The sequence below is a fragment of the Barbus barbus genome, assembly GCF_936440315.1.
Source record: "Barbus barbus genome assembly, chromosome: 5".
NCBI lineage: Eukaryota > Metazoa > Chordata > Actinopteri > Cypriniformes > Cyprinidae > Barbus > Barbus barbus.
Genome location: NC_136733.1, coordinates 13152478 through 13168030, shown reverse-complemented (window position 1 = coordinate 13168030; position 15553 = coordinate 13152478). Strand labels below are relative to the sequence as shown.

Here is a 15553-nt window from a genome sequence, read left to right as displayed (position 1 = left end):
GTACACCAGACTATATAAACACAGTAACAGTTATTCGCAATTCACTATTCATATTCGCAGTTGTTCATTCCTGGTACTGAAGTTTGTATGTAATAAAAACAATAAAATACATCTTATGTAATTTATGGGAAGTTATATATATTTATTTATATTTTTGTTAGTGTATGTGTGTGTGTGTGTGTGTGTGTGTATGTGTATATATATATACACACACACATACACTAACAAAAATAAATAAATAGCTGGCCACAACAGCTAAGTAATTAAGTATAAAACTGCAACTCAGGCTTATTCAACGGAAGTTCTAAGCGGCCATGTATTATTATAATTTTTCTGTCTTGTTTTGTCATTATCACGACTTAATTTTCTCATGATCTCGACATAACGAAAGTTGTTTTGTCGTTATCACGACTTAGTTTTCTCGGAATCTCGACATAACGAAAGTTGTTTTGTCGTTATCACGACTTAATTTTCTCGTGATCTCGACATAACGAAAGTTGTTTTGTCGTTATCACGACTTAATTTTCTCGTGATCTCGACATAACGAAAGTTGTTTTGAGGTTATCTGGACATAACGAAAGTTGTTGATCTCAACCTAAAAACCGTTTTCTCACGACGTAATTGTAGCTATCGTGAGGAAATCAGGGTCGCTATATTGTCTTCGACGATAAAGTTGCAGACCCGACAGCCTCCTACTCAAGTGTCCAACACTTATGTGTAAGTCGTCAATCACTGACAGACACAGAGCTAAAATGGCCGAGTATGAATATGCATGACAAGTATTCTATCATGGATCAATGTAGTCGGTCACACACACAACACCTTCAATATTTGGGATGGTACTTATACCATATTTTTATTTTTATTATTTCAGTTTGAGTGAGTCCCTGATCAAAGTAAAAGCGAATACGATCATCCATGATGCTGCGATGATGCTGCTTCTATAGCATTTTCTCATGCAGAATACACAGAGAAAATTAAGTCGTGATAACGACAAAACAACTTTCGTTATGTCGAGATCACGAGAAAATTAAGTCGTGATAACGACAAAACAACTTTCGTTATGTCGTGATCACGAGAAAATTAAGTCGTGATAACGACAAAACAACTTTCGTTATGTCGTGATCATGAGAAAATTAAGTCGTGATAACGACAAAACAACTTTCGTTATGTCGTGATCACGAGCAAACAAGACAGAAAAAATATAATAATGCATGGCCGCTTAGAACTTCCGTATTATTCAGTTTTTTTTGTTTGTTTTTTTAATTGTATACATTTTTATATTTTTATTGGGTAATCTGTATTGCAAATAAAGAAAAGTACAAAATAACATTCATTAGTTTTAAGTTTTAACTATATTCAGACATGTGCCACATAGCATATTAAAAAAGATTCAATAAAACTTCCTTAGATTTCTGAAGGTTATGCTCCTTCATTCACTGACCTGGAAACAATAGATCACTTGGTTTAAAAAAAAAAAAAAAAAAGTTTCAAGCCTTGTTTTTGTACCCTTTTTATGCAAAGGGAAGTCACATTATAAAACAAGCATTTGTAAGCAGAGTATGAAGGCAAAGGGTATGAGGTGAAAGGGTGAGATCTTTTCAAATCTACTGTGCAACCACTGCCTAACCACTAGATTTTTTTATTTATTTTTTTGGGTTCTCTTTTTTTTTTCGTTTGTTTTAGTTTTTTCTTTTTTAGTGTAAACATCCGTATTCATGCAAAACATGGTATCTAAGCTTCCCTCTTGCCTAAAATGCTTGTCCTCGTGACTTGGTTCTGGATGGCTTACTACGTTGATTAATTTGGTTTCTGTATGTTTTTTCTGTGTTGATTATGTGTGCATATCAGATGACTAGAGTGACCCAGGCTACACTACTACACTAGCCTGACTCAAGGCTTTGTTTTCCAAGCCACTATATCCGCCGGGGCCCACGCTGCCTTCAAGTGGGGAATGTGACCAGGAGCGTAGCCGCTGAACCTTCCGAGATGGACACCTTGTCTCTTTTTATTTTATTTTTATTTTATTTTCATTTCCTTTTTTTATTTCTCTCACATGTTGTCCCTTTTTTTGCTTCTTAGAAGAGTTGCATATTCATTGTATTGTTTTTTTTTTGTTTGTTTTCCTGTCCCCTTGTCCCTCGTCCCCAATCCCACAGTTGCACCCCTTTGCCTGTCTTTGAATGCTGTCCAGGTTGACTTGCCGCCCAGTATTGGAGGGAAGTTTGAACGGTACAAGGGCAGCTCTTCCTGATATCTAATGCATTAAGATTTCCTCCTCTCTCTCTTTCTCTCGTTCCTCTCCACTGATCTTCTCAGGGTTTTAGTTTGAAAAAATAATATATATCTTCATTATTTAATATAACCACACAGTGCCTCACAAAAGTATTCAGACTCTTCACCGATCAAAGCCCTAAATTGAATGTCAGGTTTTGTTAGAAAATAATTAGTTTGTTAGTTATTTATATAACTTATTTTTAATATTCTTGCAAAACTTTTAGTAGAAAGGACTGTTACATTTTGAGAACAGTAGGCTATATAGTTATCTTTAATCATTTGATGCTCAAATATAGCTGCTTATTCAATGTTGGATTGAGATCAGGACTTTCAGTTTCAGTTTTTCAGTTTTCAAAGCTTCAGTTTGTAAGCTAAAACAGGTTTTCGTGCAGAATTTTATTTTTAAATACATATTTTCTAGGGCTGCATGATATCAATAAAATTGACATTGCAAGTTGTCATTTTAAATAAATGAATGTGCTATGGGTTTTGGAGTGAAGCACATGACTTTGTTCGTTTACTTGTATGGAGCTTGATGATTCTAAGCCTAATAGTTTAACATTTGTATAAATAATAGCATTGTAATTTTACAGATATGCTATGAAATCAAGTTTTAATATTTGTTTTTGAAACATGTTTGCAAAGAGATTTGCATTAGATTTTTGAAATTATTACATTATAATAGCGTTAATGCAATACATTTCTTATCTTGTTAAGTATTTTTTGTATTAATAAGTAAAAAATCATTGTGTGTGTGTTTATATATATGTATGTGTATTTGTAGTCAGTGTGGCATGTGAAGACTCAGGGAAACACTTTAATAAAAAAAAAAAACTAACTGCTCCCCTTCTAGAATTATTCATTATTTTCAAATTGAGCTATTCAAGTCATTTGGTGAAAATTACTATTTTTTTATAACCGAAAAACTAAATATTGCAATATCAGTTTATTCCAATATCGTGCATCCCTAATATTTTCTAACACTGCCTGTGCAGGATCTGTAATTCAGTAAAATGACAGAATTGCTAGGAAAGAGTTTTTAGAATTGCTTATTTTTGCAAGGCACTTTTGTTCAATTCACTGTAATTACAAGAAATTAAACCGTTCTTCTAAAAAAAGCTCACAACATTGCACGTTTAATTCCGTTGCATGGTTTTGGGGAACATTGTCTTTAGAGTAGTACCTACTAGTGGCTAAAAGTCACATTTGAGGTTTTAATATTAGTTCTTAACTTAACACAAAAGCACAGATAATACCAAGCAACAGTTTACCCATGAATACTATAGCCACTGTAAGCACAAAGCATGCGTGTATACTATATGTTGTACCAACATTGGCTGAAACATATTTGGAAAAATGATTTGTTGTTAACTTTATTGTGAAGGCAATACATTTTAGGGGAGACAGTTTGAGGGGGGATTCCTCAAAGACACTTAAAATGTTGTTCTTTTCTGTATCTGATGTTCTATGTGCTATTAGTGTGATGCAGCCAACATGAACGGTTGTCTTGTGTTGCACACCCTTTCCAACACTGCGACACGATCACCCCAGGGAGAAAAGCGCCCATGCTTGATATCGTATGGTTCATGACCAATATGTTTCCAGTACAGGTGACCCATACCACAAAGTGTTAACTCATTCTCTACATGTTCTGTTCTGATCTTTTTTTTTAAAAGAGAGAAAAGGACAAATCACAATGTTCTTTTCTCTGTTTTTGTGCAAAAGTCATCCTGTTTACAGTATGTCTTGTGTTGATAGTAAAAAGAGAGTAGCTATGCTAGTTCAGATTGTTCATGGTCTGGGTTGGAGATGCTTAGGGTGGGTGTTAGAGAGCGCTAGGCTGTTGGAGGACACTCCTCTGAATCTTGGGTCGTAGGTGAAGCAGCTGGAGACGTCTCCATTGGCCTCTCTAATGCCGGTGCTCTTGTTCTTCAGGAAAAATCCCTGAAGAGGCAAAGGCGCTCTCGCTTTTGGCCCCCGCCGCGCCAGTGGCCAGCCTGATGAGCGGAGGAGGACTTCTGCCCATTCCTAGCCCTGCTACACTACAGAATGTAAAAATCTCGCAAATTAAGGCTGGAATACACTACACTGCTTTTTCCCAGGGTTTTGCCCAGATTTGATAAAATGTAAAAACTGTAACTTGAATGCAATGTAAGTCGCTTTGGATAAAAGCGTCTGCTAAATGCATAAATGTAAATGTAAATTTGCAGTTTGGAGGAGCCAGTGGTAGTTGGTAAAAGGCAGAAAGTTTGCAGGTTTTGGGCAGGCGAAGTTGACACTTTTCACAGAAAGTCACATAGTGTGTGATGGCCAACATATGTGTTTTTAGCTTGTGATTATGATTCCATCCAGTCGCAGAATGTTTAAAAATGTATATTTTGGGGCTTTTAGATACACATATGTTCTAAAAGTTGCTGGTTGTATATTTGTAGCAGTAGCCAAAAATTCCTTGTATGGGTCAAAATTATAGATTTTTCTTTTATGCCAAAAATCATTAGCACATTAAGTAAAGATAATGTTCCATGAAGATATTTTGTAAATTTCCTACTGTAAATATATCAAAACTTAATTTTTGATTGGTAATATGCATTGCGAAGAACTTCATTTGGACAACTTTAAAGGCAATTTTCTCAATATTTAGATTTTATTGCACTGTCAGATTCCATATTTTCAAATAGTTGGCCAAGAATTCTTGGCCAAACATTGTCTGATCCTAACAAACCATACAATGGAAAGCTTATTTATTCAGCTTTCAGATGATGTATAAATCTAAAAAAAAAAGACCCTAATTACTGGTTTGTGGTCCAAGGTCACATATCGTTTAATGTCTCACATGTCTCTTATTAATGAGGCACGTTTTTCTGCATGGATTTCCATGAAAGAGTCTGGTAGTGGTAGTTTTTCGTTTTCAAATTTGTCAAGTGTATCATTCCTAGTGTTTTAAATGATTTTCAGATTTAAAAGTTGTTTAGTGTATTCCAGCCTTTTCTGAATTATGAAAAAATATTACCTACATCATCAGCTGCATGCTACATATTTACTGTATTTTATTTTGATTGTCAGTTGTCACTAAAGTCTTATATTTGTTGGCGGACAGCGTGGTCTTCCTTTAGCTAATCTGGGGGTCCTGAATTCTAATTGGGACACATCTGTGGACACATCTCTAAATGCAACTGCGTCACAGCCTCCGCTCATGGGAAATGTAGATCCCTCTAAAGTTGATGAGATCAGGAGGACGGTGTATGTCGGCAATTTGAATTCACAGGTATGTGAAAATGAATTGAATTCTTTCAGAGGTTATTTGCAAGACAAGTGCAGATGTTAGATACTATTTGCATCTCAGTGTATTTGTAGTACATTATAAAACTATGCATTAAGATGAAATAATCAAGGTGTCATTGAAGGTTCAAGAATGAAGGTCCAAGTCACTCCAACATAATTGCTATTGCCACTACATGACAAATGCCTAGAAAACGGAATGTAATTAAAGTGGGCATCAAAAATGACAAGATTCGCTTTTGTCTTTCGAGCACACATTGTACTTGTTTTGTCAATGTCCTGTAGACCACCACAGCAGACCAGCTCCTCAAGTTCTTCAAGCAAGTAGGAGATGTTAAGTTTGTTAGAATGGCAGGAGATGAAACCCAGCCTACACGTTTTGCTTTTGTGGAGTTTGCTGATCAGGAATCGGTGACACGAGCGCTTACATTTAATGGAGTCATGTTTGGTGACAGACCACTAAAGTGAGTGTTCTTTTTTGAAAAAGCGACTCTTCTGAACCTTTTAAATACACAATAATCTACGAGTTTTCTTTAATACAGTATTTTCAGTGTCATTTTTTTATCTATGTGCTAGCATTGTATTTTAATAGTTATTAATCAACTTTTTAGGATTAACCACTCCAATAATGCCATAGTAAAGCCTCCTGAGCTCACACCTCAAGCTGCAGCCAAAGAGCTGGAGGACGTGATGAAGAAAGTCAGAGAGGCTCAGTCAACCATTGCTGCTGCTATCGAGCCAGGTATGTCCTCTCTAGCCTGGACACACACACAAACAGAGTGAGGCTTTCTCAAAATGTTTTTTTTTTTTTTTTAATTGATGAGAGTTTTGATTGTTTCTTCCAGAAAATAAAACTCGTTCATCCAGTAGATCCAGACGTTCCAGAATGTCCAGATCTCACTCTCGCTCCCCATCACACTCACGAAGAAAGCGATCCAGATCCAAGCACAGGTAAATTACACACATCCTTAAACATGTTTTCCATTTAAACTCATGCAAGCTTAAGAGCTTGCTAAGCTACAGGCTACTCACAGTTGAGTAGGAATCAAGCTAACCTTTTGAAAAAGTAATTAGTTACAGAAGTTATACAAGATGTACTAATAAAAACAAACATGCTACTAACAATGTATGTCTTTATATTTTATTTCCTTCATGTGAATTTGAATGAGCATCTGGAAGTAGTAAAGCATAGACATTTCAGTATAAGAGTCCTGGTGTATTTCAGCCTGGCTATTATTAAAAGAACCATATTATGCAAAACAAAAGTTCTCTTATTATTGGTGTTTTGCACCAACTTCTAATTTGGATGCACTGATAAATTGGCACATAAACCAATTTCAATACACATTGAATAAAACATGTTACCCTTGTTTTGCTGATATAAGTCCTCATTGAAAATGTGCCCCAGCCAAAAAAAAAATTGTAAATTTGATTTTAAAATTTCTGCAGGTAAGCTGTATTAAATAACCTGAGCTTTGCTTGTTAGATATGTTTGGACATAAATTCTCCTTTATTTGTTATGTTAGCATGTAGCAATGTTTACTGTAGCAATGGAAAAATAACTTATTTCATCAATGATGTTTAAAGGGGACGCCTGTCCCATAGATCACGACAGAAGGTGAACGACTCCCGTAGGTCCCATAAGAGGCGCTCACGTTCCCGAGAAAGGAAACACAGCCGAAGTCGATCTCATTCTAGGTTAACCTACACCACCATATCGGCCTCTTTACACTCATATTCTGTTTTTGTCCAACAAAGGACATTTCAGACAGTGTTGTCACTTATACCCAGGGACCAAAGGAAGGACAAAGACGGCAAAGTAAGGAAGGATGATGACTGGGAAGAAAAGAGGCCACGGGACAAAAAGGGAAGGACGCCTCCTAAAGGCTACAGTGGCTCTAGACGTTCCCGCAGCATAAGCAGGTCAGAAGAAAGTGTCCGTATTAAACCTGAAACAAAGTTTGCATGCTCAAAATATCACCTACAATGCAAAAAAATAAAACAAACATTTATTGATGTTTAACAATTAAAAAAAGACCTAAAAAACCTTTACAGTATCAGTAAAAAGAGAGCTGCTTGGAAGGATCATTTTTACTGGGGAAAAGGTTTTTAGAGTGATGTCAGTCAATTAAAAAAATAACTAATTAATCTCACATTTTTTCTGAAATTAACTGTGATTAATAACACCTAATATTAAAGTTTTTAAATGCACTTTTAAATTGCAATAATTTCTGTAGAAACAACATATAGTATAGTTTTATAGACAGTGTATTTTTAAAAAATTATTTTTATGACTTAAGGTGAGTATCACTGATACCAATACTACTAATGTCTCTGAAGTTTTTTTTCCTAATATTTCACCTTTGACTATAGCCGTTCAATATTACAGTATAACTGAGAGCTATTAATTTTAACAATATAGCTGCAAGCAGCGATGACGGGCCCAAGCCGTCAGTGCATACGCCACCCCCGGTGGCATCGATAAAACGGTGCCCAGCGAGCACGCACATCACAGTAACCCTCTGGCAGTTTGGTTTTAAGGGATACGGCAATTAAAGGGTTATTCCAAACCATCAACTCTGTGAAACACACACACACACAGAACAACATATAAAACTTTAAATTCTGTGAAAATATATTTTTCATTGGTAGTTGATGTTAGTTAATGCATTTACTAATGCTAACAAATTAGAAATTATTATAGTTACCAAAGGTTTTAATGATTTATAAGCATTTTTTAATGATTTATTTTTCCATTAACTAAAATGAATAATTTTTTCTAACACAAATGAATAAAGTAAAAAATATATTGTTAATATTTAATGTTATTTGTGAATTAACCAATGTTAAAAAACAACATTATTTAACTGTTGTTAGTTAACATCAACAATAATTATATACCATTTAATGGTGATCAATATTAAAAAAATTTAAAGTTTTATCTTTTGAGCATGACTATTTTTCTAATATTACAAATATTTTGTTCATTGTAAGTTCATACTATCAATGAAGAATTAACATGCTGTAAAAAATATATTTTTCATTGTTAGTATATGTTAATTAATGCATTCCCTACTGTTAACAATTGAGACTTAATTATAAAGTGTTATCAAAACCTGTAATGCTTTATAAGCATTTTTTAATGATTTATTTTTCCATTAACTAACATGAATAATTTTTTCTAACACAAATTAATAAAGTAAAAAATATATTGTTAATATTTAATGTTATTTGTGAATTAACCAATGTTAAAAAACAACATTATTTAACTGTTGTTAATTTACATCATTAATAAATATATACCATTTAATGTTGATCAAAATCAATTCCAAAATGTGTTAATATATTATTAAATTTTAAAGTTTTATCTTTTGAACATGACTATTTTTCTAATATAAAAAATATTTTGTTCATTGTTAGTTCATTGTAAGTTCATACTATCAATGAAGAATTAACATGCTGTAAAAAATATATTTCATTGTTAGTTCATGTTAATTAATGCATTCCCTACTGTTAACAAATGAGACTTAATTATAAAGTGTTATCAAAACCTTTAATGCTTTATAAGCATTTTTTAAGGATTTTATTGAGATGTTTAAACAGACCCTCTCTCTCTCTCCCTCTCTCTCTCCCCCTCCACACTCACTGAACTCACAGTCAGTCACTCACCCAGTCACCTACCGCAAACATTAGAAGCACAGAGACAGGAGAACTCTGATAGTTTTTAAATTTTCTCCTCCGCATAGTGTATTGTAAATTCATGAAATTAATCACATATCCTCAGACTGTATTGTTCTGTGTATGTAATTTTTTATGAAGTGTTTGGAAGCTGCTCTTAAAAGAAAAAAAGAAAAGAAAAGTTTTCTCTTTTTTACTGTAACTTTAATAAATTGCCATTAAATCATCGTTCAAGATATCCTAAATCCGTCCGCAATTTAGCATCTTCAGTATTTTGGCATCATAAGAAAAAATGTTTGGTGTGATTTCCGTGTTTCTGTTTGGAGGAGCATGAATTTGTTTACAGCCTGTTTAAAAACAAAACCCACATTAAAATAAATATAGCCGACTTCCTGTTGGTCGTAGCTAATGACTGTAAATTAGAAAGTTGTCCGGATTAATAAGAACAATTTATGTACCGAGTTTGGTGTCTGTAGCTATCATTATATATATATAATCATTAATAATTATATACCATTTAATGTTGATCAATATTAATTCCAAAATGTGTTAATATATTATTACATTTGAAAGTTTATCTTTTGAACATGACTATTTTTCTAACATTAAAAAGATTAATAAATGCTTTAAAAAAATTGTTCTTTGTTAGTTCATACTATCATGGAAGAATTAACATGATGTAAAAATATATTTTTCATTGTTAGTTCACGTTAATTAATGCATTTCCTAATGTTAAGAATTGAGACCTTATTTAATGATTTATAAGCATTTTTTAAAGATTTTAAAAAACAGACCCTCTCTCTCTTTCTCTCTCTCACCCAGCTCCTCAATCCACACAGTCACTCACACAGTCACTCACACCCCACCCCACCCCTCACTCAGCTGCAGGCTGACAGGGAGCTCTCTCACTCAGAAGCAGTCTAAGAGCTCTCTGATAGTTTTTAAATTTTCTCCTAAGCATAGTGTATTGTAAATTCATGAAATTAATCACATATCCTCAGACTGTATTGTTCTGTGTATGTAATTTTTTATGAAGTGTTTGGAAGCTGCTCTTAAAAGATAAAAAAAAAAAAAAATTATCTTTTTTACTGTAACTTTAATAAATTGCCATTAAATCATCGTTCAAGATATCCTAAATCCGTCCGCAATTTAGCATCTTCAGTATTTTGGCATCATGATAAAAAATGTTTGGTGTGATTTCCGTGTTTCTGCTTGGAGGAGTATTAATTTGTTTACAGCCCGTTTTTAAAAAAAACCCACATTAAAATAAATATAGCCGACTTCCTGTTGGTCGTAGCTAATGACTGTAAATTAGAAAATTGTCCGGATTAATAAGAACAATTTATGTACCGAGTTTGGTGTCTGTAGCTAAAACTAACCCCCTCATTTTTGACAAAAGGTGGCGCTATAGAGTGTCTCTTCCACGCCCGTTTATGAGCTTTTTCCAGTGTCTAACTATCATTAATACTGATATGTGTGTTGAGTTTCATGACATTCTAAACATGTTATCTGCCTCAAAATCACCAGAAACGAATTTTCAACTTTGACACGTTGCCATGGCAACATAATTTTAGATATCAATATTCCCTTCACAGTTTTACATCGGCCGTGTTTTGACATTATTCTGGTGAAGTTTGAAGCAAATCGAGGTAAAAGAAGATGCTGAATTCAAAGCATTTTGAAAACGACACACTTCCTGCAGCCAGTTGGTGGCGCTATAACTTTCAGTCATAATAGTCACATCTATCCGATCGGCATCATACAACGAACAAATCACTGAAGTTTGATATACATCATACAATGTATGTGGACGTTATTAGGCATTTCCTGGGTCTCATTTTTCGCCATAACTTCATCGCCTCGCCACGGGCAAACCGTTCGACATATCAAAAATATCTTCGCAATTTAGCGTCCCCAATGTCTTGAGATCATGTTCACCGAGTTTGGTGGCAATCGTATGGAAATCCTCAGAGGAGTATATCAAATTCCAGAGCATGCGCTTTTTAAACAGCCCTGAATAGCCGACTTCCTGTTGGGCGGAGCCTATGACATGCTGCGCGGAAGTTGTTCGGCTCAATGAGTTCTATATGTGTACCGAGTTTCATATGAATACGTGCAAGTATGTGTGAGCTATACATCAAGCTTTCTGACAATTTTCCAGGGGGCGCCGTAGAGCCCCTGTGCCACGCCCGGGTCCCAGCCTCAGCGGCGTCCTAATGGCCGCAGGTTCCAACGTGCGTGCCAATTTTCGAGAGTTTTCGGGCACGTTAAGGCCCCCAAAAGTGCCCGGATGATTGAAATAAAAAAAAAAAAAAAAAAAAAAATAAAAAAAAAAAAAAAAAATAATAATCCTTAGAAGAACAATAGGGCCCTGCGCCTTACTGGCTTGGGCCCTAATAAGACTTTTTTTTAAATAACAACTTTTAATTTAAGTTAATTTAAAACAATCTTCGCATAAACCCATTATAATAAATGTCATATTTAGGATCTGACACACATGCTTCCTCGTAGTTTCATTCACGCTTTAATATGAAGTGAACAGTAGTCAACATTTTAAGTGGATAAAAAGAAAGTTCATCAAAGTTGTCCTAAGACAAGAATGCATTTTGGTTTTAGGACAACTTTGATGAAAGGTTTTGATCCACTTCAAATGTTGATGACTGTATAACGGCTGACAGGACAGGAAAATGAGTTTTTACTGATATATGGCCTGACAACATCTCATCTGACTGCATTTCACTGTTGTTCTACTGAATCTCCTTGTCACCCGTACCGTTTCTGCGCTCGTTTGACTAGCGCCTGGCACTGAGGTAGAGTGCGTGTCTGAAAAGTGTGTGTTCATAAAGACTGCGTCTAAATTAAAGCAATTCTTATCAAGAAAACGAGACCGAATCAGCAGTTGTGAGTGGGGTGGCCCAACCCAAGCTCCACCCCTGTGTTAACTGCGTTAAATATTTTTAATGTCGTTAAACTGGAAAAAGTAATCACCTGCATTAACACACTAATTTTGACAGCACTAGATTTTTTTGAAGTTAGCTTGTGCATTTAGATAAAGAAAATGTTTTTCCCCTTTATCTCACAGAGGCCATAAGAAAAGAAGCAGATCTCGATCCAGGTCACCAAGGCGGAAAGCCAGGTCACCATCACCATCTAAAAGGTTTACTGTGTGTGACAATTTGTGTCTGACATTGTTTGATCAGACTCATTATTAAAATCTTAATCTCTTCTGTATATTTTCAGAGGCAAGAAAGATAAAAAGAGGGATAAAGGATGGGACGGTAGCAGGGAAAGGACCGAGAGCTCAATGCCCAGGAGGAAAAGCATGGATTATGAATATAAGGCTAAACCATCACTGGTGTGTCCAATTTATATTTCAAACACACATCTCATTTACATTTACACATTCAGTTTCATTTATGAAACACAAGCAAAATGAAGTTGTATTGGTGATTTGGTGCAGTAATTTTGGTCTGAGGTTATGTAAATTAACGCCAACCCAAATACTCTGACGTATAATGTTAATAGTGCCATGTAAGTGCAGTCACTTTATTCATATTGTGGTTTTCATGAAACTACACCATTACCAGGTACAGCTAATCTCTGGAGGCGTGTGGACTGATGGTTAGAGCAGTGTGGTGCTAATCAGATTGTTGGTTTGATTATGGGAGAACAGCTAGTGTCAATAAAGTCAATTTCTTATGTATTCAGCTTGCTGGATTAATAACCAGTTTGCATTGATACTATTATATTGTATTGCTAATATTTTTGAATGCTGAAGGGATAAATGAAAACTCTATACCTCTAATGCTCATTTTGAGGGACTCATTACTCCCATGCATCTCAAAGAGCTCACTGTGTGTGTTTAGTTTAAATAATTTGCACAACATGTAGCTGTGCTGTATCTCAGAGTGCTGCTCTAGTTTTTATAGATAAGAAACAGGTGATCACAGCTCTCAAAGATCAACTTTCAGTCTTATTTTCTCTTGTCTACCTCTGATAACCATCAATATGACCGTTTTAACTGTAAAGCTTTTCTATTTCCGCCAAATCTTACATCTTTCTGACGAAGTGTGAACTGTTTTACATGTTTTTTTCCTTTGTGACATTTTTGCCATTCGAAGAAAACACTTTTGACATGGTACATCAAAACATCAGTCTGAAAATGAATACATCAGTTACAGAATCTAGAAATCAATCATACCTAGTGTAGTGTTTTACAAGCTTTATATGCATTTATGTGACTTTTATAAATATGATTTATCACATGAATCATTTGCATTGGCCAATAATTGACTTAAAATGCAAGAAATTTAATAAATTATGATTGATAATGTACTGAACAATATTATAATATATATTCAAAACTTTAGGGTAAGATTTTTTTTTATTTAGTTTGATCAGTAAGATTTATGTTAATGTTTTTAAAAAGAAGGCTCTCATGTTCACCAAGGCTACATTTAATTGATCAAAAATACAGTAATATTAGTAGGTAAAACAGTTATATTGTGAAATATTATTACAGTTTTCTATTTTAAAATCTAATATATTCTTGTGATGCAAAGCTGAATTTTCAGCAGCCTTTAAAGCAGTATTCAGTGTCCTATGATGTCCTATGTCCTTCAGAAATTATTATAATATACATGGGATGCTTTCAGTCAGATTTACTCTTGTGTGTCCTTTCCTGACTCATGGTTTGATTTTTGCAGATGGAGAGGGTCTACGAGCAGGCGGACCAAGAGTATGACAGTGACGTGGATGAGTCGGGTTCTGTGGGTAGTGATGACAGATCTCCTCGACCTCATCTCAACGGCAGCTATAGGAGCATTTACGCAGAGGAGGATGAGCTCTCTACAGCTGAGTGATTCTCGTGTACCCATAATGCCAAGAACAGTGATGTCTGGAGAGCACGGCATCATGTATCATACTCAAACAGCTGTCACTCCTTTTGAAGTGCTTTCTTTTGCGTCCATTGCTGTGTGATTTTAGGCTTCTGAAAACATTTTCTACTGCTGTGAATATGCCACCTGTCATATGATATTCATATGGATGAAAATGTAAAGTTTTGGATAGATCTTTATTGTGCTGAGAGATGCGGTGTAAATTGAATGAAGGTGCTTGTGTTGAGGTCACTTTTTTTTTTTTTATAAGTTTTGCATTTGTTTTCTTTTGCATGTAACTTTGTGTTTACATTCTTGTGGGAAGATCCATCTTACTAAAACAAGCCATTAGTATTGTAAATATAAAAAAAGTTATGTTTTACCCCAAAATCAAAATTACGTATTTTGCATTAAGACAATAATGCATATTTTAAGATGTTTTTGATTTTTCTTTTGACATTTAAGTACATTTTCCTTAAAACTCTCATTATTGCTATAATGTAAAAACATCCTGCCTGGACAGACTTTTTTAATTTAATTTTACTTATTTACATTAAAGTGGACAAGGAGTTGCTTAAGTGTGATGAAAATAATACCAGAAATAGATTTTTTGGTTGAGATTCACCCACTACCTGGTCTTTTCCATCATTTCTATTTAGTTAAAAAACAAAAAATACATTTAGAACATGTGTATTATAACACTCCAGGTGAACTGTGTAAGAACACAGTACATGTTCAAAAAGTGCCTAGACAGAGTTTGTGTGGCAACAAAATATTTAATGGCAAAGAAAATCAAGTCGAGAGTTATTTATCTAGTATTATAGGAAAGCTTGTGTAAAATGCATAGTTTTATCCTTATTTTTTTAACAGTATTTTGTTTGAACCAGTCCTACAGTCCTACAGTAATCTCTTCATATAAAGTATTGTTGCGTGACATATATTCAGATGTTTAATAGGTTTTCTAAGATTTGCTGATTGATGAGCACAGCAACGTTATTAGCAGTGACCGCTGGCTCGTTCAGAATAACTACAATTTAAGCTTTAAGCTTCTGAATATTATTTATTTTTTATACAGTCTTTTTTTGTTCAGTCTAATTTTGTAAGTGGGTATATATAATTATATACAGTACTTGTCAGCAGCAGAACTAATATGAATAAGAAGTAACATCTTAATGATATTGGTTTGTGTGATTTTTTTTTTGCATCTGTTTAGACATACGTATATAAAAGATTTTCCCTAACATAAAATTTACATTAAAGAGTTATACTTCCAGCTAATCAACTGTAGTGTTTTTCATATTGTGTAAGTGAATGATGTTTGCACATGTACAACTCGCTATCTTGTTTTTGAAGTATATATGTATATATAAATAAAATATACATACATATATACAGTCATGGCCAAAAATATCGGCACCCTTGGTAAATATGATCAAAGAAGG

General features: G+C 34.4%; 1 protein-coding gene across 8 annotated transcripts in view; it reads left to right on the top strand.

The window, feature by feature from the left end:
• Positions 1-15388, top strand: part of LOC306870025 (uncharacterized protein) — a 34214-nt gene extending 18826 nt beyond the window's left edge. For 2 of the 8 annotated variants that reach the window (XM_079417048.1, XM_079417052.1), the window contains exons 3-12: positions 4213-4328; positions 5375-5542; positions 5842-6020; positions 6168-6298; positions 6402-6507; positions 7144-7254; positions 7348-7479; positions 12317-12391; positions 12475-12589; positions 13941-15388. In XM_079417048.1, the coding sequence (XP_079273174.1) occupies positions 4213-4328; positions 5375-5542; positions 5842-6020; positions 6168-6298; positions 6402-6507; positions 7144-7254; positions 7348-7479; positions 12317-12391; positions 12475-12589; positions 13941-14096 (1289 nt within the window). In that variant the 3' untranslated portion in view covers positions 14097-15388. Of the gene's footprint in view, positions 1-1851; positions 2233-3756; positions 3888-4212; positions 4329-5374; positions 5543-5841; positions 6021-6167; positions 6299-6401; positions 6508-7143; positions 7255-7314; positions 7480-12316; positions 12392-12474; positions 12590-13940 lie in introns of those variants that run through there. The other 6 variants (XM_079417054.1, XM_079417055.1, XM_079417053.1 and 3 more) reach the window with 6 other exon arrangements.
• Positions 15389-15553: the final 165 nt, after the last annotated feature.